General features: G+C 52.5%; 1 protein-coding gene across 2 annotated transcripts; it reads right to left on the bottom strand.

The window, feature by feature from the left end:
• On the bottom strand, positions 1-22,084 carry IL17B (interleukin 17B). Of its 2 annotated transcripts, none has more exons than XM_069484380.1 (3): positions 21,999-22,084; positions 2,059-2,348; positions 1-330 (listed from the first exon to the last, which is right to left on the bottom strand). In XM_069484380.1, exons 2-3 carry the CDS (start codon positions 2,211-2,213, stop codon positions 99-101), a joined length of 387 nt encoding a protein of 128 aa, XP_069340481.1. In that variant the 5' UTR covers positions 2,214-2,348; positions 21,999-22,084; the 3' UTR covers positions 1-98. The 2 variants fall into 2 exon arrangements, with proteins under 2 accessions (XP_069340481.1, XP_069340480.1); XM_069484379.1 differs by lacking the exon at positions 21,999-22,084 and adding an exon at positions 4,201-4,296.
• Between the last annotated feature and the right edge of the window lie 4,638 nt (positions 22,085-26,722).

Genomic DNA, 26,722 nt, shown 5'->3' with positions numbered 1-26,722 from the left:
TTGCTTTCAAAAGACAGCGTTTACTTTTCACAGGCCTTGCTGGGCGCGGGGGTGCGGGGAGGGTGGTCTCCGGCTGCCGGCTGGCTCCCCCGGGCGGCTCAGAAGATGCAGGTGCAGCCCACGGCGATGGTCTCCATGACCGCTCGCTGGCGGCAGGGCCCCGGGCGCGGCGGCGGCGGGCAGAGGCGGCGGCGCACGGGCACCTGGCTGAACACAGGCACGCTCACCATGCTGCGGTCCTCCTGCATGGTGAAGGGGTTCACGCAGCCCAGACACAGGCACCGCGCCTCCGGCAGGTCTGCGGGGACGCGGCTGGGGTCGTGGTTGATGCTGCGGGGAGCAGGAGAGAGCGCAGGGCAGAAGGTGGTCGGGAAAGAGCCAATCGGCAGCCCGTCCCCACGCCCCCGCCTTTCCTAACCCGGGTTTTGACGCCCCAGCAAGACTGCGCGGTCTGGAGGAAGGAAGGACAGCAATCAGCTCCGTCCTCCAGGTCAGGAAACTGAAGATGGGAGCAGGCAAGTCACGTGCCCCCAGGTTATCCAGGTTCAAGGGTACCCGTCAGTCACCCTGTCATACAGTAGATGACACCCATCTGTCATACAGTAGATGCCTATCCCAGGACTAAGTCGTGTTGTGGGGATCACAGAGAAGTCCAAGGTCCCCTCCGCCTCCACCCCCCACTTGTTTACATTTTTGTTAAACTTAATCCATGGAAATAATGTGAGCACACTGGTGCCCAATTTCCACTTGGAAGAGTCAGGAGGCCTGGATTCGATTCTGACCTCATCTCCATTCATCCAGGCACTTTTTACAGGCTCACCACGTGAGCGGGTCTGTCCTAGGCTTTAGGGTCACTGATGCACAAAGCAGACGTGTTCTCTCACGGAGCCTGGCACACAGGGACTTGCTTTGCCGCCTTTCCCTCTCTGTCCCTCAGTGTCCTCCTCTGCTAAATGTTGGGGGAGGAAGTGGGTGACCCAGACCCGTGGACATGCAGCATCCGCACCACCTCGTTCCACTTGGGAGCTTGTTAGCTCAAGAACCCTCGGGATGAGAACTGCATTTTCACAGGCTCCCACGGGCACCGTAAAGTAAGTGTGCAAAGCCCGGCTCTGGAGACTCTGCCGACTCGGCTGACCCTCCCAGTGGCCACGTTCCAGAGCTGCGCTGCGCGATGCAGTAGCCACTAGCCACGTGTGTCAACTTAAATTTAAACTAATCAAAATTAGTTCCTAAGTCACACCGGCCGCATTTCGAGTGCTCAGTAACCACATGAGGCTAGTGGCTACTATCCTGTGCTGTACATCATCACAGAAAGTTCCAGTCAACAGTGCTATTCTAGAGTCTCAGGGTGTTAAGTTGTGTGGCTGAAAAACCTTCAGCCTGGGTTTGTGAATGAGGACCTTCAGGGCCAGCCATTTCTTCACCATTCATTCAACATATATTTATTTGGCCCCTTCTGTGTGCCAGGTGCTGAGCCAGGAAGTGGACAAGGCAGGGACAGTGTTAGTGTCATCAGGGACAGCAGGTCTGGATTCCCGAATCAGAGCCTGCACCGCAACCTCGTCATGTGGAAATATACGAAATGCCACTTTCTGGGCCTCCCCCCTGGAGATGTCAGCTGGGTGCGGCGTGGGAATCCTTAGGTGACTCTGATGCAGGGACTGGGAAGGTCCTGGTCTAGTGTGGGAGACAGACGTGAGCATGGCCGGGAAATGCTACAACTGAGAAGAGTGTTTGAGCCACCACGGAGCTGGAGGAAGTGACATTTGGGGAAGGGCTTGCAGGCACTTCAGCTGGGGCTTGAAGAAAGGTAAGAGCAGTGCTCCACATGTCACCTAACTGCAGCCTACGAAGCAGGTACTGCTACCACCTCTGTTGACATCGAGCAAACAGAACCTCAGAAAGGCGGATCAACTTGCCAAAAGCCACACAGCTTGGAAGGGGCAGAGCCAGGATTCAAACCCAGGCACCCAGACCTCTGAATCCAAGGTCTGAACAGTTACCATGACCCCACCCCCCAAAAGACAGCTAGCCACTGCTGCCAGCCCAGCCTACCTGTAGCCCCAGGGAGACAGGCTCCTCTTGTTAGATAGCCACAGCTGCAAGTTGACCTCACACTTCTTCTTGGCCAGCTCAGAGCTGTTTCTCAGCTGGGCCACCATCTCCTCGAGGTTCCTCTCATATTCCTCCATGCGGGCATAGGGTTTCATCCTTGACACCAGGTCCAGCGGCACCTGATGAGGCCCAGGGGCCAGAGGCCCCGCCCGTCCTTGCCCCTTCCTCTTGCCTTTGGGGCTCCTGGGCTGGCCCAGCCCCAGGAAGATGGAGATGGTAAGAAGGAGCAGCTGGGGAGGAAGGCCACAGGTCACAGGTGGGAGCACTGAGCCTCAGAGTCCCTTGGGGGTCTCCCAGGCTCAGGTGTGACCCCTCTCTCCCTGCCCAACTGAGCTCTGCCCCGCTCAAATCACTCCCTGCTTCCTCTCTCACTTGTGCCCCAGTCTCTGGCCTTCTCTCCATCTCTTACTGTCACTGTGCTCTTTCCTGCCACAGGGGCTTTGCACAGGCCTCTCCCTGCAGGCTGCGCCTCTTCTCTTCCCCTCCTAAACACTTTCCCACCCCTCGTGTGTTGGCTGTAGTGTCACTTCCTTAGGGATACCTCTGGGCTCTCCTGGGCTCTGATAACCCACATGCCTCTGGCATGACAGCAATTTGACAGTTTGTATGTGTGATTCTTTTATATGTCTGTCCCCCACTCAGCACAGAGGACACGTGTCAGTTTCCACACGCTGCCTTGTCCCCGTGTCTGTGGTGCCAGGCACTTAGGCATTCAGTGAACACTTGCTGAGTGAATGGATGGCTATGCCCATCCCCACCCTTCTGTAGCTTACAGTCTGGGAAGGGAAACAAACGGTGAACAAGAAAACAAACACCTAAGTCTCGCTAGTGACACGTGCAATCATGGCCCCATGCAGGGTATAGCTAGAGAAAAGTAGGGCCTCCTGCTTAGCCTGTGCCTGGGCAGTGGCCCAGGAAGCTTCTCTGAAGAGGGGACATGTCAAGTAAGGCTTGAAGGACGACAGGGTGGCAGACATGGGCAGATGGTGTCTAAAAGTCTTATAGGTGGGGGAAACAGTAAAAGAGGAGGTCTGAGTTGGTTTAGAGTGGGTGGGGGGAAGAGGGCATGCAATGAAGTTGGGGAGTTGGGATGGTCACAGGCTGAGGACACCCTGCCCATGACACCCACACTGCCTTCCTCCCCTGAGCCTCCCCTCCTCCAGCCCTGACCCCCTGCCTGCCCGTCCACCCAATATTGTCCGTTCCTTCCACTTCTCCCTCCCCAGAAGCAAAGTATCAGCGAAGCCTCAGGCTCACACAGAAGAGGACTCGGCCCAGCAGAACCCAGACTTCTCAGGAAGCCAGGGAGAAGAGGCCCAGAGCCTGCACGGGGGACAGAGCTAGACAGACGGAGGACCCTCTAAGGAATTTTGTCTCCCACTGACTCTAGGCAGGCTCTGTGCCAGCCCCAGACCTGCCCCAGCTGCCTCCCCCGCAGCCCCGTGGCCTGTGCCTGCTTTATCCAGGCTACCCCGCAAGTCTTGACCCCGGGAGACAAGTTCCAGCACAGCCCCTCCTGGCAGAGCCACTTCTTGGCACAGCATCCACAACAGAGATTCAAGTCGCTAAATTCTTCCTTTTTGGTCTTAGACTCTGGGGCAGAAAAATGTGTCTCTTACAATAGGCTCTGTCATCTGAACTTCTCTTGCAGCATTGTTAAAGTCTGGCTCTCCACCCGGAGCAACCCAGAACGGAGTCCAAGTCCCCCTCCCTCGCTTTCCAGATGGGAAACAGAGAAACAGAGGGACTTGCCCAAGGTCTCACAGCCCAGATCTCAGGAGCCAGGTCTCGTTGGAGAAACCCCCGCCGACGAGTTTGCCAGCATCGCCCCAGATGCCTCTGGCCTGAAAGGGCCTCAGTGTGTCCGGCCTGAGCCCAGCTCAAGAGCTGAGCTGCTAGGCATGGCTGCAGGCTCTGAGACTAGTCTCTGTTTCTCTCTAGTCCTGGGGGAGAGGACAGAGGGAGAACTCGCCTCCGCAGATTCCAAGCCAAACAGAGGCAGCCATTAATCAATAGGAAAGAAATACTGAAATACTCAGGCTCTAAAAGGGGCTGGGGGAGGGCTGGGGAAGCGCCACGTACCAGGTTGTGTGGCCAGTCCATCCGCTCGGCGTCGAGGTCGGCCTGCAGCTGCTGCCCGCCTGGAACCCCAGATGCCACCGCCGCCGCCGAGAGAATGGCAGCAACAGGACGGAGCGAAGCAATTATAGCTCGACTGGGGGCTGCTGGGGGAGTGGGTGGGTGGGCTCGTCATCAGCTGGGAGCCTTGGGCCCCCAGCTGGCTGGGCCTAGCGCAGTGGCAGGCAGTGAGGGACGTGGGGGCAGGCCAGGAGCCGGGCTGAGGTGCCCAGGGGCTGTTGACCGAGGGACAATGCCCTGTGTGTCTGGTGGGGCTCTGGGCCGGTGGCACCTCCGCCTGTGGCCTGCGGCCGGCCGCCGGGCCAGCACCCACAGGGCCAGCTAAGACAATCAGCTTCGTTTGCTTTAGGGATGGCAAGAGGGTGAGGGTGGAGGAGGGATGGGCTGTCGGTTGGTCAGGAGAGCAAATGTTCTGGGAGTGTGCTGGCCAGCGGCAGGGCACAGGCCCCATCTCCCAGGGAAACAGCCCCAGGCACTCCAGCCTCTGCCAGCCTCAGGTGAGCGCCATAGCCCGAGGAGACCACAGTCCCACCCTCTAGTTCACAGGCAGGGAAACTGAGGCCCGACTGAGGAAGGGACTCATCCCGTATTATGCAGTGATTTAGAAGTGACAGAGCTGGGGTTCATGCCGGTCTCTGTCCATGGCTCTCTCCACCGCCCCATGCTGTTTTTCTTGGGATGCTTTCTGTGTAATTCCAGCCTGCTGTGAACATGTTTCTGAATTGGTGGGCCCTCACTCGGGCCGACTTGCGGATCTGTGAGGACCTCACGGCCAATTGCTCTGGCCTTTCTCCCAGGGAGGTCTCCCTGCCCGTGTGTGGCAGCTTGTGACCTTCCTTGTCTCTCAGCCTCAGTCCCTTCTCTGTAAAATGGGAGTTGTATCCAGGAATAGACAGTGGCCTGGCCCATTCCTCCCTGAAATCTTTCTGAGCCTCAGTTCCCACATCTCTAGATTGGGAATAATCATAGCATCCACCTCTTGAGGCCACTATAAGGAGTAAAGGAAATAACCCATGTCAAATAGCCAGCACAGTGCCTGGCCATAGTAAGTGCTCAATAAACACTTAGCTGTTTATTATAAAACTTATTATAAAATAATTTTATCATTATTGCTATAAACATTAGCTGTTCTAATTAGCGTTAGAGCTAGCACGGTTCTCAATACTCAACCCACTCTCCTTTCTACCCTCTCAGGCCCCACTCCTGGCTGCTAAGAGAGCTCTAGGCCTCTAAGACTCAGACCATGACCTCATGAGGTCAGGTCACCCCCAGGGTCCACGGGTCCTGGAATCACATGCTAAACTGACCGGCTCCTCTGGCCAATGTCTCTCACCTGGAGTGAACAGCCCAGCCGGATGGGAGCGAATCCACGCGGGGAGGCAGGTGTGGGGGAAGGGGTGTGAGGACAGAGGAGGGCGCCGTGTGCAGACGTCCAGGACTGCCCTGTCTTACCGAGGGCCAGTCTTGGCCATTTACAGGAATCGGCCCAGTGGAAGAACGCAGGGCGAGAGGCGCTCCCAAATGTCACAAGATTAATCTGTCCAGGGCAGGTTTCCACAACATAACTGAGAAGCTGGCTAGGGCTTGAGTGCATCGAGAGATACCACCATATTTGGTCAAATACTAGACAGGGCTCCATTCTATCGCTGGAAACTCCAGAGGGAGGGGGACTCTGAAAATACCTCCTCAGGCAACAAGGGCCCCCGCCCCACCCCCCAGGCTGTCCCAGCCCCTCTGCCAGGCGTGGGGGCAGCCTGGGTGTGCTCCGCGCTGGCTCTCTGCTACCCCTCTGTTGCTGGCGCAGCGGGGTCCGACAGACAGGCCGCTGGGGTGACCCCTCGCACAGCCATGGAAAGGTGGGGGAATTGGTAGATGGGGACTGGGGGATGAGGGATTCCTCTGCCTCTGAGGACCCCTGAAACCACCACACTTTCCTTACCTGCTGGCAATACACACCCCTCGCTTCTGCCTCCCAAAGCTGGGACTGATCAGCCTCACTACATCCTAGCTGCAGTGCTTGTTAATTTACGTTCCAGGGTCCCAGCCCAGCGGCTCTGAAGTAGCAGGCCCAGGAATCTGCATCTGGAGAGCCCAGTCTGGAAGCTACAAGGGCCCTCACCCATCACCTGGCCCCCTCCTCCCACCCATTTTACTACAGGGAGACCAAGGCCTGGGAGGGAGGGGCCTTACCCAGCCTCACACCGCATGTTTGTGCCAGAGCTGGGAGCAGAACTCAATCTCCTAATTCTTATGCATTGCTCTTCCCCCAAACTGTACAAACAGCTCCAGACAAGACTGATTGCAGGTCTGGCAGGGGCCAAGGAGCCAGGCCAGTCCTTGTGGGGACCCCAGGTCCCTCACAACGGGGAGGGAGCTGCGGGGTTCCCAGGCAAATACTGTAGGGAATCAGGCACGGGCCCAGTGACTGTCATTCGGTTTCCCATTCCTGGGCCATCTCAGGCCAGGAAGGAGGCCCCTTCCTCCACCCTCGGCTTCTAGAAACCGCCGAAGGTTCATCTGCCCTTAGGGATGTCCTGACTGTGAACCCAGGCAGGCTGTGGGACCCAACCCCAGGGGCCAGTGCCAGGCCAGAGAGGGAGGTGTAGGACCTTGGGCTTCAGGGGGTCCTTACGCGTGAGGCTGGGCGGTGGGTGGTCATGGTCGCTCAGAGCCTTCAGCTTCCCGCCCCGCCAGAAGTGCTGCACTCACCCACTTGCCACCAGGTGGCGCCACCAGAAAGCCAGACAGCCCCTAAGAGCTCACAAGCCCCGATGGAATTTCCCTGCCAGCCACCCCTTGTCCCTGGAGTGGGCCTTGGGGCTGAAAATGAGGGGTGGGGCCAGTGGGTAGGGGCCCTGCACCTGCCTTCCCAAGCGACCCTATTGTTGGGGACCAGCGCCCAGGACACCTTCCACATCAGAGAGGAACAGCACAGCAGGTCGGGATGGCCGAGTGATTCCTTTCACTTTGAGCACCTACTGTGTGCTAGGCCCTAGGCATTTGGCTCCCGGACACTGTAATTCTCAGAAAATAACAATTAGTAGCAATCACAGCTACCGCTTAAGAGCCTTTTACTGACTCCCTGGCACTGTGCTAGATCGTGTGCCCTGTGCCATTAAACCCTCCCGACAACCTGTGGTGAGGTCCTCGTTTTATCCCGAATTTACAGATGAGGAAACTGAGGCTCGGAGCACTTAGTCACTTGCCCAAAGTCACAGAGGATTCAAAGCAAATTAGTCTGACTCCTGCACGTGCTGCTCCCTGCATGGGGTGAGCGGGGGCAGTGCAGCCAGGAGAGGAGGGGGAGGTCCAGCAGGTCAGCTGGTCAGAGGAGGGTCGGGGATGGCCTCAGCGTCACCCTGCCGTCCTCAACCTGGACCCTGCAGCTCACTAAGCCCAAGCCCAAACTAGAGTCCTCAGGGGTGTCCGAGAGCTCCCAGGCCATGGGTGCGGCACCCAGCAGCTTTCCTGGTGGGTGCTAGGCATTCACCAAATATCGGATACATTGACTCGCATCAGCTGGAATACAGGGTGGTAATTCTGGGATGGAGAGTAGGAGGCCGGGACAGTGGGCACCCAGAGGGGCAGGTGCAGCTCAGGGGATAAGAGCCCAGGCTCCACAGGTTGGCAGACCTGAGTTTCAATCCTGCCCCTACCCCTTCACAGCTGTGCAACCTTGGGAAAGTTACTTGACTTCTCTGAGCCTTAGTTTCTTCTGCACAGTGAAGATCGTAATAACTTGGCTGTCAATGGATAGTTGTGAGGATCAAATGAGATAGTACACGTTGGCAACAGTAAGTGCTCAATTGATGGTAGCTGCAGTTGTCATTCCTATTGTTAAAACAAGTTTTGAGATAAGCCTTCAAGGATGCTTCTGGAGTGTTCCTAGGTAGGAAGGGCTTTGTGAGGTGGGAACAAGGCTGGAAGCAGCAGAGGCCCCTGTTTCCAGTGGGCCCACCCTAGAGCCTCACCAAGGCCTGGAGGACCTGAGAGATTGACCTAAAACCTTGTCCAAGTGGACTCTATAATGTCAGAGAAGCAGGAGGAGGCTAGCGGGCACCTTTGCTGGCTGTGGTCAGGAGGGCGCAGCCCCCACAGGAGGTCCTGGCTCCCCTGCTGTGTGGCCCTTCCCTCCCTCCCGTGTAGGAGTCCTTCTCCCAGGCCCATATTTGCACAAATGCCTGCCTCACTGCTCACTCCAGAGCCCCAGCCAAGAGGGGCTATTTTAAGCTCCCTGGATGGGAACATTGTTGGTGGAAACAGCCCCAGCCAGCAAGCTCCCAGTTCTCAAAAAAGGGAAAGGCCTGGATAAATGGGCGGCCCCTGGGACCTGCAGAGGGGACGCCCCATCAGCATGACCCTCTGCCCAGGCACCAGTGCCTCCTCCCCACGGGGGCAAGTCAAGGAAACTCGAGTTGGGGTGGGGCTTTAAGAGGTGGTCTTATTCGCTGGCAACTAGGTGGCCTTGGCATTCCACCCAGCATCCAGCCTTGAAATGCCAAGTTTGTGTTTCGGGGTTGCAGATCGACTCCACACTGCACCTAGTCTCTTGTTAGCACTCACCATCCATGTGCCATCGGAGGCGGGGGTATCTCATCCAGCCCCGACTAATGTGGGCACCGTTCTAAAGTGTCTTTGCTGGATACTTGTAGTCTGGGATGCCGTTTCTCTCTGAAGATGCACATTCCACTTTTTAAAGCTCTAGTTGTTGAAAATAATGATTGTAATTGCAAAAGTTTTCTTTTGTATTATGCAGAAGTCCCCCTGCTGTGGGGAAAAGACTGCAGACGTCAGGCACTGTGCTCGGACACTTGAGCTGCCCCTTATCTCTTGGCCATGTCTACCTTCCCCAGCTTTGATGAGCCCCAGTTTCCTCAAAGGATTATTAAGATGCATTAATCATAAAAATCATTGTTTGCCTAGCACATAATAGAACTTGATATTTGGCAAGTTTAGGCTGGGTTTTTTTGTTTTTGTTTTTGTTTTTTTGGACTTTGGTTTGGTCTTGTGTATGCCTGTGTTCATTGCATGGTGTTTACTTTGGTGGGGAGGGGGGGCGCTATTTTTGCTTTTTGATTAGAAACAACCAGTCTAGACCAATATTTAAAGCACAGACTTTGAACCAGAGTAACCTGAATCCCAGCCCTGCCAGACAGCAGCTGGGTCACCCTGGGCAAGTGACCTAACCTCCCTGAGCCTACATCCTTGAGAGGGAGGTGGGGAGTTTAGCAAGATAATGCATAAAGTGCCTGGCACACAGTAGGTGCTCAATGAATGGCCCTGCTGTTATTTTATGGTATACATTGTTCTTAGCTCTGCCCAATCAGGTGGCGCAGAATAATTCTAGTCAGCTCACTTCTAGCACTTTCTAACTGCCAGAGAGTCCTAGCCATGCAATGGACTGCCCTGGAAGAGAGGGAGCTCCCCATCCGCCGAGGTGCTTCCACCGAGGCCAGGGGACTAGATGGGAGATTCCAGAAGAGGAAGGGGCTGGGCTTCTTGAGATTTCAAAGTTCCCTTCCAGCCTTGAGACATCAGAATCTTATGTCCAGGCCTCAGGCCCCCTTGTGGGGCTGCCCTGCCTGCCTTGACTGGCCCAGACCTGGGGCAGGAAGGAGCCCAAGGGCGCCTGCGGGAACGTGAAGTAAACAGCCTGTCCCTGCAGCAGATGGAGGCGCCGGGCCCTGTCCCCAAGAGTACCCTCCCCTCGGTCCCAGGGGATGTTTACATTCTGTTCAGAGTTTACAGGACGTCTGGATTTACAAGATCCAGAATTCTGACTTTTCCCCCTAAAGCCGTCAGCCCCTCCCCCTGCCGGGTGGCTCTGTGTCTATTTTGGGTGGGAGGCCCCACCCTGCAGCAGAAGCAGGAAAAGGGTATAGCGTGAGAAATGTCTCTGCAGACCCCCAGAGCCTGCGCCCCGGTGGGGGAAGCAGCCATGCTGTGGGGATGTGAGGAGGAGAGGGTGGCATCTCCCTGCTGGGGCCGGCAGAGGAGTCCTGGGAGCGGGCTGGCCGAGGGCACAGGGCCGTCCTTTGCAGTCTGGGTTCAAAGACCTGGTCCCCTGAGCATTCAGCTAAAAACCGATGGTCCCTATCCAACCTACCTTGCATAGTGGCTTCTGTCACTGGCTCAGAGAGAGCTTTTCTTACTGTGGTTGTTTTGGTGTATATCTATATGGCTGTGAATTTCAGGATGACGTCTTGTGCGTGTGTGTTTCATTTTGTAATTGTTTTAAAGAGCCATCAGGTGAGAGCTGCTTACAAGCCACGAACATGCCTCACTCACACATGTGCCTCTCAGCACCTGGCTCGGGGAACCAGGGGCCAGCTGTGACCAGGGCAGGACTAGCCTGAGAGCTACCAACAACCCACCACTCAGGGGACAGGCAGGAACTCTGAGACACATCACATCACCCTTCGGCAAGGCGCCTTGATGGCCATAGCCAAGGACTCTGTCCTTTGTCCTCCTGCAGCCCAGAAAACTCACAGGCTCTTAGGGCTACAGTGAGTCTCAACCCTGGCCTCCCTGCAGAAGGTCACCCCTGTGGCCTGGACCTGCTGGGAGGCGATGTTGGGAGGCTTCCCCAGCTGCTAGTTTAAACATCTTGCCTAGGTTGCTCTGTGAGTTTCTGTGAGCTGCGACCTCAGTGTATTAGCTGTGTATTAGCTATGGCCAATGTAGAGCCTTTGAGAGTCCCTGATGAGGGTTCATTCATTTCAATTAACGAATACATATCGAGCACCTACTATGTGCCAGGCACTGTTGTAGGCACTGGGGATATAGCAGTGAACAGCTAAAACAGTTCCTGAGGTTCTAATGGAGGGTGGTGGAGATGACGATATTGATACTTTAGGACCAGCCTACAGCTCAGGGACTCTGGCCGGGCCCCTCTTCTCTCAGTCCCGTGCACCTCCTGCAGCCATGGGAACAGCTGGACCTTCTGGGAAGTCCATGACCTCCGCCTCACAGGGCATGTGGAGGAAGGTACAATGTCTCCAGAATGTGAAATCTTGCCAAATTTCCATTGGAAGGTCAGTTCTCATAAATACTGTGAGGAAAGAGAAAGAAATGGCTAGTGTGGAATCTGACCATTTCCAGAGTCTGGTTCCCAGGAAGAAGGTCGAGTATGGCTCTAAGGCTAGAAGGCAGCCTCAAGGTTTCTGTCTCTGACAGACGGAATGGTCCAGCGAGGGGACCCAGGCCGATGCTGATGATAATTGTCTGGTGGCAAAACTGACAGCCCATACGTGTGGGCAGCACTCTACAGTTTGAAAGATGCTTTTGCGTCTATGACCGTAGTTACTCCTTATATCAACCCATTGTGGATACAAAAATTTTACAGAAGAGGAAATTGAGGCTGAGGGAAGGGAAATAGCCTGCCGTGGCCATACAGTGAGGAGAAAAGGGACAGAGCTTGGGGTGGAAGGCTGGGCCCCCATGGTTGCTTTTGACCACCAGCTACCCTGCCCTTGCCCCTCCCCTTTGCCTGTGGCTTAGGGAAAGGTGACGAACTCGGGAACAGCAGTGGGTAGAGGTGGGCCCCTTGGCATTGGGCAGTGGACACAGCACTGAAGGCCTCCAAATCATTTCTACCGCGGTCAGCTGTGCTCCATGGACAAATCTACACTGGAGGAAAATGTGTCCGGTGAGAGGGCTCCATGCCAGAGGGACAAGTTTTCTGAGTCAGCTCTGGAGAGAATTCAGGGGTCAGGCTGACCCTGACCCCCCTCTCCCCAGCAGTGTGCTCTTTGGAAAAACTAGGATTGTTTGGCCCTTCCATCTGGCTGTCACGTGGCTGTGTTCATGAATTCTTGTCTTCCATACTGGGATTCCCTTGTATTCTGTCCCATTGTCTCGACCACAGAGCCAGCTCTCACCCTGGCATTCCAGAATCACTTACTAATCCTCCCAGTTTTTTCAACCATTTCTTCGACTCTCAAGCTCAACAGGGCCATTTTGCTGGCTTCTCAATGATACTCCTGTTAAATGCTTCTCAGTCTCTTATTGGTTGTTTTGAATGTCTACCTCCTTTCCTCTGTTGACTGCAAATTGGCTCTTTGAGACTATACAGAGCAAAGCTGCTCCCTCTGCCCCTGTAAGCAGTAACAGTCAGGGAAGGCCAAGGCATCGTAACAAGCATCCCCCAGATCTAGGAAGCTTAGCTCAGTACAGGTGTCCTTATCACCTGTGTTACGTGTCCTGTGCCGGCGGGCAGGGCATGGCATGCTCTGCTCATCAGCATCACTCAGGGACACAGTGAAGGAAGCCACATCACAATTCTTGCTTCCTCAAGCACCACAACAGGGTCAGAGGTCTGTAGACAGGAGGACTGCAGAGGTCAAAAATGGGTTCTGCAGTATCAACTCCAACCACGGAGCTCCTTTGGGCAAATTCTTTCATCTCTTTATTTGTCAATTTCTCATCTGCAAAATGAAGATAATGAGAAAGAATGTATCTCACAGATTTACTGCAAGGTTAACCGAAAGCGGGGGTGTGAGCCTCTAACACAGAGTCTGGCTCGTAAAATGAACTCAATAAATGTCAGCGACTGTGATGTCAGCATAACAGTATGTTGACTTCATAGTGGCTACCACCTCGAGACAGAGCAACCCTGGAGCTGTCTGCTGTTCCTCATGTTAGCCAGTCTGAATTTCTTCAAAGGGTTGTCTCTTCTTTTTTCACTAGTCGTTTTTAGATTATTTTCTGTGCACTTTATCTCATCGGCAAGGCCCTTAGGGGTTCAAACCTGAGGCAGAAGAAGGTTTATCTATGTGTCCTGCCAACCCTAAACTAGATTTATCCAGTTCAACTTTCATTACCACGTTCTTTAGAGGGGCCCAAAGGAGGAAGATCCAATTTGGAAAAGTCCTCGCTCAAGATAAAACTCAATGGTAGAGAGATGCAGAAATCAAACAGTAGAGTATCAGAACTGAAGGGACTTTTAGGACAAGATCCATTATCTCCTCTCTTTTACAGATGGACAAACAGAAGTCCAGAAAGGGAAAGAGATAGATACAATGTCACACAGCAACGGAGTGTCAGAGTTGGACAAAACCCACCGTCCTTTAATCCCAGTCTTGGGGCTTTCCGTGCCCCACGTACGGGGACCACATTCTTCACCATCGGGAGAGGGGAGGAGGGATCTCCTTGGGTTTATGGTTTGTCCTCGTTTTGCAGAGTCGTTCTCCAGCGGAATTGTAAAGTTAAGAGCCTTATAAACATTACCTTATTAAGGCTTCTTGGAAACCCAAGGTCATAGCTCCTCTGGGTCATGGGACATGAGTCGAGCATCCAGTGAACAAACACAGGGTAATGTTACATTTTTCACTTCGTTAATGAAACCTGGCTTCTAATTATAGGATTTGTTTAACAGTTTGCGAAGGCCTGGAGTCAGCCTGCAGTCCTGAGGCCTGGCTGAGCAGTACCAGGCAGGGACACATGGCAGGGCGGGGGCTCCCCCACCAAAGGGAAGACGGACAAGCAGAGCGAACCTAAGCCGAGGCCCCGAGGGGGACATTAAAGTAATTTTCCCTAATCCCACTGAGTTGCTCCCAGTTGGGAATCATCTCTAATAGCTTCCCTCCGTTGCCATAACCCTTTCTTCCGCGGGTGGTAAATATGAATGTGTTTTATGGCGAGCAGGTGAAATAATCCTCCTATTACTCTCGCTGTCCTTTGCAAATTGAATCCCTCTGCAATAGCAGTCATTATTAGCGGCCCCGCTTCCTGTCCTGGGAGAAAGTAGGCCAGGCGCCTGGCTCCCTCTCCTGTCCCTACATATAGCTGAGCTCAGCATCTAAGGAGGCAAGGGGGAGGGGGTCGGAGGGCGTGGAGGGAGAATGGGATCGCTACGAAGATGAAAGGCCGCCCACCCTCTTGCAGCCGAGCTGGGCTACAGGGGCCTTGCCAAGCCTCTGCCACACCAAGATGTTTGAGGTCCAGCCCATCCACCGTATGGTCACATGCCCCTCTTCCCGCAGGGCTTCACTGTAAGCTCAGCATGGTTTCCTTTAGTGGCTGAGTCCCGAGTCTCCCAAACCTCACAGCACCTCCATTCCTGAGCTGGCACGTGCACATGTGCACACAGCCCTCCAGGTGCCCTGGGCAACCCGGCTCTCTACATCCCCAAAGCTAGCTCAGTGGTTTCCAAAGTAGGGTGTGCTTTGAGGCTTAGGGAGACTATTAGGGACTTCTATTTTTACTTCTATCTTTTCTTTTCTTTTTTTTTTTTTTTTTTTTTTGAGACAGAGTCTCACTCTATTGCCCAGGCTAGAGTGCCGTGGCATCAGCCTAACTCACAGCAACCTCAAGCTCCTGAGCTCAAGCGATCCTCCTGTCTCAGCCTCCCGAGTAGCTGGGACTACAGGCATGCACCACCATGCCCGGCTAATTTTTCTATATATATTTTTAGTTGTCCATATAATTTCTTTCTATTTTTAGTAGAGATGGGGTGTCGCTCTTGCTCAGGCTGGTCTCGAACTCCTGAGCTCAAACAATCCACCTGGCTCGGCCTCCCAGAGTGCTAGGATTACAGGCGTGAGCCACCGCGCTCAGCCTATCTTTTCTAATTTCTATTTTTTAACTTGTGTTAAAGGAATGTATTAGTATAATAGCACTTTATAGAATTTACAAATAAAGATTAATTTTTAAAACTAACTTAAAAAATTATTTTTTTATTTAGTGTTAGGGGTTTATGATCAAAAAGGCTTAGGACCCCTGGGCCAGGCTTCTGACCTCAAAGCCCCTTAATTCCGGGCAGGATGGTCCAGGCCTGCCAGGACCGGGAAGGGCAGGGAGAGAGCCACTCAGTGTTGGAGGTGCTGAGAACGTTAGCCATGGGGTGTCACCAAGTCACTACCTGTGATGTCCAAAGTCTCTTTTCTTTAGTAACCAGATAAAATAGCTTCAGCTCCCAAGCCACACATTCAGAGAGAGCAGGGAATTCTTGGTGATTTCTTGAGTTTTAGGGGTTCTAAGTTTCTCCTGAATTAGTCCTCAGCACGGCCTGCTTTTCTGCAGCACTGGCTCCTACTGAGGCTCCTACCAGGCTCCTGAGCTGCCTCTGCTCACCCACCCCTTCCCCTCCAGGCACCCCTCCTTCATCTCCCAAGTGCCACTCCTTGGAATGCAAGACTGGAAAGGTGGCAGGCTTGTCACTGAGCTGCCAGTGGAGGAAGGCGACTGACAAGTGTGCTCAGCTTCACCATTGGCCATCGACTCTGCGAGCCTTAAGGTCATGGTGATGACCCCAGGAATTTCTCGTTGACCTTGTCTCTCCTCAGGCTCCAGGTTCCTACTGGTCCCCAGGCCTCGCCCTCAAACGACGTCCTCCTTTCTCCCCGTGGCCTGCCCTCTTCCCCCATCTCTCTCCCAGGCTGCCTGGAGGAGCTCAAAATCTCTGTGACACGGGCCTCTCATCCACTGCAGGTGGGAGTGTGTATTGGTTACAGCCCCTGGGGAGAGGGGAACAGGGGACTGGAGCAATCTCGATCAGAATCGCAAATGCCTAAGGACTTTTATCCAACAACTGCTCTTCTAGGCCTCTGTCTGACAGAGGCTCCCCCATGCGGAAGTGATGGGTACCAGGACAGGCTTTGTGGCATTGTTGGTAATAGCGAAGGACTGGAAACCCCCAAAGTGCTCATCCGTTCAGGACTGGTTCCATGAATCCCGGCACGTGTGTATGGTGGAACTCCATCCGGCCATTCGAGAAGGAGGCAGCCGTCTAGACGATGCCATGCTCCAGTAGCTGACATCTGTTATTGAGCTCGTGAAGTGAGGTGCATAAGAATGTAAACAGGACACTCCTATGTACAAAAAAAAATGCAGGGGCCGTATATATGCATACGTGTGGGTGAATTTGCTTGCGTTCATACAGATTCTCTGGAAGTCTATACAAAAAGTTTTTAACAGTGATTTTCTCTGGGGAGGAGGAGAATTGGGTACCACATCCTCACTGCACACCATTTGTACCTTTTTGCCCATGAAAATGTACAGACATTATCTATTCAAATAATAAGTGCTGTTTTTAAATGAAAACACAAATGCCTGTTACTGTATGATGTGGATCATTTCAATCCCTCTCTGTCTCTCCCTCTGGAGGCTGGGCCCAAAAGGCCACACCTTCATGAGTCCACGAGGTCACCTAGAAGTGAACCATGTCTTACCTCTCGGAGGCTGAAGTAGCCACAGCCTCTATGTGTGTGTGTGTGAAAGAGAGAGAGACAGAAATTGTTTTCTCTGTTCCCTCCTCAGCAGCAAGTTATCTAACCCCTTTATTGTACAACTGCAAAAACTGAGGCCCAATCATTCACCCAGTGTCACCCAATAAGTTATCCTCTGAATGGTTCTGAATCCCGCCACGGAACTTTTACTCATGCTGTTCTCCTTTGCTTCAAATGCCCTTCCCTGCCATTCTCACTCTTCCTGTCTTAGTGTATGACTCCCAAGAAGCTTCCTAGATCTCCCAGTAAGAAACGGGCTCTCAGTATGCCCTATGCATCTCTGTGGCACTGTACAAACTCATAACCAGCTCTCTACCTACCTGTCTTCCCCAACAGAGGGCGGGAGTTCCCTGAGAACAAGGAGCTGGTCTTCTTCATCTCTGCCCCCCCCCCCCCAGTCTAGTGTGTGAAGCCCAGAATAGGAGTTTAATGTTTAATACCTCAATGTATAAATGAATAAATGTATGAATGCATTAATTCTTCTATTCTGAAATTCTTTTGTGTTTCACCGAAGACCTCTCATACCATTTAACACTGTCTTCCTTATATTAGGTCATTAAATATGAAATGTCTGATTTTGGTTTTTTTTTTTTTTTTTTGGAGACAGAGTCTCACTCTTTTGCCCTGGCTAGAGTGCTGTGGCATCAGCCAGCTCACAGCAACCTCAAACTCCTAGGCTTAAGCAATCCTTCTGCCTTAGCCTCCCAAGTAGCTGGGACTACAGGCATGTGCCACCATGCCCAGCTAATTTTTTCTATATATTTTGTTGTCCAGATAATTTCTTTCTATTTTTTAGTAGAGATGGGGTCTCGCTCTTGCTCAGGCTGGTCTCGAACTCCTGCCCTCGAGCGATCCTCCTGCCTTGGCCTCCCGGAGGGCTAGGATTATAGGCGTGAGCCACCACGCCCGGCCGTTATTTACATTTTTAAAAGGGAATTTATTTGAGAATCATAAAAACATGACAGAACACTTCATAAGCGACTTTATGCAATAAAATAGGCAATAATAACATATATATTTTTGCAAGCATAAATATTCAGGTATACTGACCACAGTGACATGAGCAGGTGAACCATATTTATAAAGAAATAGGTCAAAAACCAAAATGTATAAATGCATACCACTATGTTGGTGTTTGTGTGTACCCAGCTTTATAACTGGGGTCATCTGAGATACCATGATGAACAACCCAAGTCTTTGGACAAGATCAGCCAAACACCACAGTGGGTCACCACTGCATATGCAATCACCCAGAGTGGAGATCTAAAAAAACTTTATCTTTCACAAATGCAGATGTGACAAAAAGGACATCTCTTCATTTACTGAGGAAGTTTCAATGCTTTTGTATACACACAAAAGGCTCACACACAAAGTCAGCGTTGCAATGATGCACTTTTGTGGAGCCAAATTTGCAAAAAATGCATAAAACAAATTAGAACTCTAAAAGTCTTCACACAACTTATACTTCCAGTATTGGAAATGATTCAGATATGAAATACATAGCACAATGAATTGTAAAAAGTAATGCTGGCAATTTAAAATGGTGAGAAAAAAATGAAAAAAGAAAAAAACTAAAAAACTGAAAAGAAAATTAGACATATGAAAAAGTGTATTACAGGGATAGATTAATTCTGGGCAATTGCCCGGAGGTGGTCCGTAAGACCTGGCCAACTTTCTCAATCATTAAGTATATTTTGAAGTTTTGCATCACAATGAATAGCTTTTAGGACATGGCTCTCCTTGGAGAACACTTCTTTTCATTTCAAAATTTTTATGGGAGTACAAACGTTTGGGTTACATCTATCGCATTTGTACCACCCAGGTCAGAACTACAAGTATGCCCCTCCCAGACGATGTGTACCACACCCATTAGGTGTGAATTTACCCATCCCCTCCTCCCCCCTCCCACCTGCTCCATCCCCAATGACACATTCATGTTCTAGATGGCGCTGCTCTTTTTGAAGTTCTGTGATTTGGTATACACCAACATGAGCACTTCCTGTTAAATTTTCCCATCTTCTGTGCCACATTTCTACGTTGCCTTGGGCACTCAGAAATTCATTTCACATGCACTCACATACAGACCACAAATTTGGCAGAAACAGTACTGGTTATTGAATGGCAACACTGTTGTGTGTCTTCTTATCCTACCACGCACATAATTATTTTTGAACCAGTCGGTCATTCACTGGCTTCTTCAGGCAAATGTGGCTTTTATCCATTAATAGCTCCTGGAATGTCATCAGCTGAAAGGAAAGCCGACACAGGCAAACGATGCATTTTTAAACTGAAGTTTTCATCAGCGCCATGTCACATGGCCAATTCACTCATCTGAATTTTCTGCCAAATGTATTGGGTTATCTGGAAAAAATAAACTTTGTTGATGACACCTTGAAATTCACTTTTAGAAGCCTCAATCACACCTAATTCCAAATCTATCATGGTGGTTGGGGGATTCAGCTGAAATCCATTTTCTCCTGTGAAGTTCACCAAATCTTCAGTCTGGGTGTGGTGGCTCATGCCTGTAATCCTAGCACTCTGGGAGCCTGAGGCGGAAGGATTGCTTGAGCCCAGGAGTCCAAGACCAGCCTGAGCAAGAGCTAGACTCCATCTCTGGTAGAAATAGAAAAATTAGCTGGGCATCATGGCACACACCTGTAGTCGTGAGGCTGAGGCAGGAGGATTGCTCGAGCCCTGGAGTTTGAGATTGCAGTGAGCTATGATGACGCCATCGCACTCTACCTGGGGCAACAGAGCAAGACTCTGTCTCAAAAAAAATAAAAATATAAAAGTTCACCAAATCTTCAAATAAGCATTTATAAAGTGCTTCACTTTTCCTAGTCATTAATTAATACATAAAAGAGCAGATAAGTTCTAGACTCTTAGGATCCAACAGGGATTGTATATAGTAGATATGAAACACTGGGGACAGTTTTGAAAGTGCCATCCATCAGCCAAAGGGAAGTATGTGCTAGTTTTTCTGTGTTAGATTTAGTGGTAAATATAAGAAATTTATCTTCTTTGACTGTCAAATCTCTAATCAAGAATAGTTCACCATGAATGTGTTCTGTAACACTGCAGGAACCTCAGTATCAGCAAGTGTCTTTGGTTTAGAGGGTCTCTGAACTTGTCAAATTCTTTTTATTCTCTGACGAGGGCACTTTTTTTTTTAAGGGAAAGGGAAGGGAAGGGAGAGGGCACTTTTTTGAAGGCAAGCAAGGTGCTGTGCGAAGGAGCAGAATTTGGCAGGAGAGATTTCTTGCATTTTTCATCTGTGTTTTCACTTCTATGATCTTTAAACACTCGTTGCACTTGTACTTACAGAGTGGTCGTGGTCTACAAATTTTGTGAGTATACGCTGTCCATTTCAAAGTCTCATTATTGTTCAGCCATCACAATTGTGATTTTTTGCATTTGCAGCACCAATAATAATTAGATTTTAAACTTTTATCCTTCGCCATTTATAGCCTCGTACACTTATCACAGCCTTTCTGTGAAGAGACAATCTCACAGATCTCTTCTACTATGTTGTAAGGAATACAGTGAGAAGGAATACTATTCAACTTCCCCAATAGCAAACCTGTCTTAGTCAGGGTTCTCCAGAGAGACAGAACCAATAGGATATGCACATAGATATATGAGAAGGGATTTATTAGGGGAATTGACTCACACAATTATGGTGGCTGGGAAATCCTAGGAGAGGCCATTTGCAAGCTGAAGACCCTGGGATGCTCAGGTCAAAAACCTCAGGACCATGATGTAAGTTCTGGAGTCCAAACAGATGAGCCTGGAGTTCTGATTGATGTCCAGGCCACAGAAGAAAAGTCCAACCCAGATCTCAGACAGATCAAATTCACCTTCTGTGTGTGTTCTCTCCAGGCCCCCAGCCGACCAGATGGTGTTGCCAACATTCAGGGCAGATCGTCCCCACCTGATCACTCAGACTCACACACCAATCTCCTCTGAAAACACCCTCACAGACAGGCACAAAATAAAACTTGACCACGTTTCTTAATCCAGTCAAGTTGACACCTAAAATTAAGTCTGCAAATTGCCCCCTCACGAGCTTGGCACCCATACTCATCTCCTTAAACCAGACTTAATTTCCAAATAAAGACAATAGCAAGGTAATAATTCCACCCACTATGATGCAACTGTCCTGTGATTGTGATTTTCAGGATTTTAGATGTTAGAGATTTTAGACTTTAGGGATTTAGACTTTAAGGATTTTGATCTTTCAGGATTTCAACATTCAGGATTATGGCATTCAGGATTGTGTCTTTCAGGATTATGATCCAAAGCCCAGTGAACTAAGTCTGTATTAGACGTTGATGGATGCATTAAATTTTCAATTTTCCACACTTGGCACATGTAACTTCTAACACAAAGTAAGTGTCAAGCTCTTGCTGTATGCCTTTTTAAAAGTGATAACTGCCTTTTCTTCTGATAGTGAAAAACAATAATGCCCAATAGAAATTTAACAAAATACAGAAAATAATAATGAAGTAAGCCCAAATCACCCAAATTCCTACCGCCCAGAGATAACCTCTGTGCTTATTTTGTTGAACATTCTTTCACACATCAAGCAGTGTATTTTGGCACGCGTGCAATCGCACGCACACTCACATGTGTTACTGGGGTGTTCCCCAGCACGGTTCAGGGTGCAATGATTGTGGCCCAGTTCTTGCTACTCTCACACTCACCCCTCCCCCAACACACACACACACACACACACCATTTTACTTAAATGGCATATAGCACATATCTTCTTCTATACATATATCGTTTATTTTAAACCTCAATAGTAAATCATGGATAGCTTTCTATGGCATGCTGTTTTTGAGAAATTGGTTTGGTTATGAGGCAAGTAGTTATAAGCATTTCATCACTGATTGTCTATGTACTCACCTCCCAGATTCAAACTCCACCGACTAAATAAAAGTTTTATGTTCAGCAAAGAGAACATATGAAGCTTAATGTTTAACTCGGGGGTTAGGGCTCTTTCCAATACATAATTATGTCCCAGCGGATCACCCCTCAGCTGTGCTTTTTGGGTAGAATTGGTATGAAGTCAGGCCTAGAGGTTAGGGACAGGTTGGGAGTGAGAACAGGAAGCGAGAGACAAGTGCATAGGCTCTTGGGGCTAGAAGAGACTTGCCAAGTTGTCATCCAGCCTCTACTTGCATTCCTTTAGTGACAGGGAACTCACCACTTTACCAAGACAGCCCATTAGCCAACTTTATCCTGGGGTAGCTCCACTGACTTAACCCTTTCCTACATGGATCTAGACTCTGTCTTCCTGACGGTTCCAATTGTACCAATTCGAGCTCTTCCTTGGTCACCCTGTAGAAAAGCAGAGACAGCTGTCCCAGGCCCACAAGTCCTCTGTCTCCAGTTCCCCTCACCCTTCTGAACACACCCTCTGAGGACACAGAATCATCAGTTCAAACACTCTCTTACCCAGCGCCCACAGGGAGCTCCCGCCCCCTCCCGAGAAGCCTGCCGCACACGTACTAAGCTGGGGTCTATTGGCCTGTTTCCTCTGGGAACGGAGGGGATTTGAAGGCAGCTTCTCCACAGTCTGGAAAGAAAAGCCACTTCTTCACACAGCAGTTCATGAACGCAAAGTACTCATAACTTCCGAGAGATAGTATAGGCAGGAAATAGAAATGGCTTCCAAAATGTTTGAGATAGACTGGTGGAGACGGCGTCACGATGGCTGTCAGTTAGGTTTCTAGGATTATTGTGGTGCCAGGACACCTCTCTTCTGACGTCCTTGGACCTGTCTCCAGGTCTCTTCAGTTCCTTGCCTTGACCTCTCGCAGGCGGCTCTCTGCTGCCCAAGGCTGCTGACTCACAGGCGCAGCCCGCTCCGGCCCTCAGCCAGGCGCGGAGGTCTTGGGCAATATGGGAATGGTGGGTCTCTCCACTGCTGTGTCTTCTGTTTTTCTTCCTGTCTTGATGAAGAGCTCTCTGATGTTTATACAGAACTTAGTAGCAGAACTAAGTATAACTAAAGTTGCACGATCTCCAGAGTGGACTTTACATAAATTCAATGGTTCTGTTGGGCTTTCTCTTTACTTTGGGATCTGTCGAACTGGGCCACCGTGCAGGGGTGGGGAGTGGGGGTCACAAGCCTTCCCTGCCCGACCCTGTCGTACCTGCACCCAGGGCTGTGCCTGTGAGTGGTGCCACCTTCCTGGTTCAGGGGGAAGGGGACGATGTGAACGAGTCTGCCTGTGTCAGGCCCTTTCTTCGTAACACAGATCGACACCTGACACTGACCGAGCTTACTGGGGGGCCGGCGCTGGGCTAAACCCTCCACACGCACGAGCGTCGTCTTCCTTCACCTTCCAGCAGGTGTGGGAGGCGGGTGTTGTTATTCGCCCCACTCTGCAGAGGACAGAAGTGAGCCAGTGTCACAAGAGTTAGTTCACAGAATGACCCCGAGGCCCCGCGATGGGGGCGGCAGGGGTGGAGCTGAGCCCAGTGACGCCAGGGTCTTGCTAACACCATCCGTCCCCAGGACGCACGTGCCACCCCGCCAGCCTTCACAGCAACGCTGCAAGGCAGGTATTATTCTCCCCATTTTACACAGGAGGAACGTGGGGCTCAAAGTGGCAGTTAAATAACCTGCCCAGACCTCGTAGCCAGGAGGTGGCACAGGCGGGACAAGCCCACAGGCCTCCCAGCTCCAAGAGAATTCCGTCCTCGGAGGTGGAACAAGGAATTTTTTATCCTCCTATTGGACTGGGAGCCTCTTAAGGTCAGGGACTGTGTCCGATTTGGCACCCCCTCCCCTGGACCCCCAACTGGCCCCACACAGGACGTCACGAGGCCCGGTGTGCTGGGAGGATCCCGGTGCCAGGGGCAGGTAGACCACGGTATCCCGCCCAAGGAGGAGAGACGGAGAGCAGTCTCCATCCAGGCTGGGGGTCTGGGGAACCGAATGAGACCACAGGCACAGACCGTGGGGTCCAGGCGGCCTGGCTGCGGAAGGGAAGCTCTGTGCGATGGGGGGCAGGGACGGGCCGCAGCCCTCGGAGCAGGGCACGGCTGGCCGTTGGGAGGAGCCCTCCTCAGGCTTCAGCGTGGCCGCTCCCAGGCAGGCTGGTGGCTGCTGCCTCATTCACAGGGCCCCTCCGCATGTCCTTTCTGGCCCCCCTTCACAGGCACTGTAGGAAGCCTGGGGACACAGACCCTCTGGGAGCATCTCGCTCTCGTGGAAGAGCTAGCCAGCAAGAAAGCAGACCGGCAAACACGACAGATAGGGGAGCTTGTGCAGTCCTGAGGGGGACGCCAGCGGGCGGTGTGGCCGAGGACACGGGGTGGCCAGGGGAAGGCTCTCCCGACCCAGCGGGAAGCAAGAGCTGGGAAGGAGCCCACGAAAAGCTCTGGGCAGAGGCCACTTTGGGCAGTGAGAACTGCAAGTGCAAAGGCCCTGAGGTGTGAGAAGCACCAAGGAACCTATAGGAGGCCAAAGCGGCCAAAGCACAAAGAGAAAGAGGGACCATGGCAAGAGACAGGCATTTCTCAGGACCAGGACGGCAGGGGGAAGAGAGCCCCTGGGTGTCCAAATTCCAGCCTCTGCCCCGTGGCAAGGTCGCCATGACACTGGGCCTCCTTCCCACAATGGTAGGGGTGGCTTCCGGGGGTCCTCACTTTCCTTCCCCCTGGACTCCTATCGCCACCATTCCCATCACCCGCTGGATTCCAGGAGCCGCCAGTGGTGTCTTCCCCGGTGGGGGTTCCCAGAAAGCCTCAGAACGCCCACTGCAGTCCTGGGACACAGGGGCTGGAGTAGGGGAAGGAAATTCTCACACAGCTTTCTCCCAGGAGTTTGCTGCGTTCCCAGGCTGACAACTGGCAACCCTCAGGACTCTGTCCCCCACCCCCTCCCTCCTCCTCCTCCTCCTCCTCCTCCTTGCCTGGCCTCCCTCTCTCCCCTGCCCCCCTTCTCGGGCTTAATGACTTCCACATGGGCCTCTGGCGGCTGGAGCCAAGCCTCCCAGCATTGTCTGAAATCTCCAAATTTAGAAGAAATATGAAAATTGTCAACCACTCCTTCCTTAGGGGGTAAAAGCAACATTCGGCACGAGGGCAGGTCAAGGCGCGGCCGTCACGTGGTGGGCGCCCAGGCCAATGGGGGCCCTGGGAGGACGCGGCACCCGCCTCGCCCCGGCACCGGGCTGGCCCTTCAGCTCATATAAGGTAAAAGGCAGAGCGGCCTCTGTGGCCGGGGAGCCGCGGGCAAGGGGCTGAGGGGAGGGGGGCCCAGTGCCAGCCACTTAAAAATGCCCCGTGGCAGTGAGGGGCACCAGAGGCCGGGTCAAGTTAGTTGAGAAGCAGTGACACCCCCAACCACTCCCCAGACATGCTGGCCCCCATCTCCAGGCCCCAAGGAGCCACACCTGGACCCGGCCCCAGGAAAGGTAAGCGCCCGCTGCAGACCCGGGATCCGTGAGTGGGGGCCTCTGCGGCCCCGCCCTGGTGGGGGGCTGCGTCTGGGGGTCTTGTCCTTGCTCTCTGCCTAACTGGCTCTGTGCCCTTCGCCTCTCTGGGTCTCAGTTTCACCATCTGCACAAGGGCTGGACGAGATGATCTCTAAGCGTCCACCCAGCCCTGACCCCCGATGGCTTATGGCACTCCTTGCTGCTGTGGTGACATGGGGGGACGCAGGGGCAGAGGGAGTGGACAGAACTCATGTCCTGCCGGCCCAAGCTCCTGCACCATGCCCGAGTCGGGGCCAGTCTACCTGGCTCCCATGAGACGGGGCTTCTTGTTGTCTGAGGCTTTGATTTCGCAGCTCCAAGAGCCTGGGGCTCCTGGCAAGGAAAACTGTTTTCAAATAATGGTTTCAAGAAACAAAGCTGGGGGAGAAGCAATGTGAGCTCAGGCTCTGGCAGGCGGGAGAGAGCCGGGAAGGCCGGGTGCTGGCTGTGCCTGGAGCAGAGGGAAGCCATGCTGGTGGAGTTGGGGGACCCGGGTTCTAGTCCCAGCTCTGCTCTCCATGCCTGGCCATGTGGCCTTGGGCCTTGGGCCTTGGGAGGGCAGGCATCCTCCTCTCTCTGGGCCACAGTTTCCCCATCTGTGTAAAGAGGCCCTGGACAAAACAGCATGTGGTTTCTGAGTTGTTTGCACCCAAGGGGCAGCTGGTGTTAAGAAGTTTCCCTAAAGCCCAACAGGTGAAGCCCATGGGAGCTTTTGGAGAGAGAGCCTGAAGCGATGGCAGTAGCTGAAGGGTCTGTGACGGCGGGCTTGGCCAGGGGTGTGCCCTGCGGCCTCGGATGAGCTTGGCCCTGACAACCCAGCCCCTGCTGAAAAGGGGGCTGATCTCTGGACTCAGTGACACAGGAGTACAGGACATCGGAGTGGGATAGGGACAGGAAAGGTGGCAGAGGGCTTCAGGAATGTGAAGTGGTGGGGCCAGAGGACCCAGAGGAAGGCAGGAGACTCGTGATGGGCACTGTGGGAGGCAGGGCTGGGTAGGGGCAGGGGCTTAGGATTGGAACTCGAGGACATACAGGCAGCATCCGATCAGGCTCCAATGAACTCACTCTCGCCACACCCAGGGCCCAGAATAGACCACAGTCCTCCAGCGCCAGCCTGCCCAGCACCCTGACCTTCCCGCTTCTGGTCACACAGCCCCAAGGCCATAGTGGTCGAGAACAGGTGCAGAATCCTACTGCCTGGGTCCAATTCTGCCTTGTTTACTTACTGAACAAGTGACTCTGGGAAAGTCACCTGCCATCTTTGAGCCTCGGCTTCCTCCTCTGACAGATGGGTACAGTTCTGACCTCACAGGGTTGTCATAAGAAGTGACGGACAGATGCACAAAAGAGCAGGAGAAATGGGGCTGGTGCTACATTGCAGTTGGACCCTGCACCTCTTATAGGGCAAGACGACCTCAGGGAGAAGTGGGAATAAGACCCAGCCAGGGAACACCCAGAGTTGCTGAAGAGACAACAGGCTCTGGAAGGAGCCAGGAAGAATCCAGAAGTCAGAGGTTAAGAGGTACAGAAGAGATATCAGCTTGAGATGCCAGAAGGACTAGGCGGTGTCTCCCTTCCTGCCCTTACAGGGCCTCGTGTGGGCAGCGTGTCCCCGCAGTATGGCGTCTGAACACTCATCCGCTGCAGGGATCCTGCCCGGGGCCTGGGAGTCTGCATGACAAGCTCCCTGGGAATTCTCATGCACATGGAAGTTGGGGGAATGCTGGGCTGTAGAGCAGGCTGGGA

This window comes from Eulemur rufifrons, chromosome 10 (assembly GCF_041146395.1).
Source record: "Eulemur rufifrons isolate Redbay chromosome 10, OSU_ERuf_1, whole genome shotgun sequence".
Lineage (NCBI taxonomy): Eukaryota > Metazoa > Chordata > Mammalia > Primates > Lemuridae > Eulemur > Eulemur rufifrons.
This window is presented reverse-complemented; position numbering and strand designations above follow the sequence as displayed.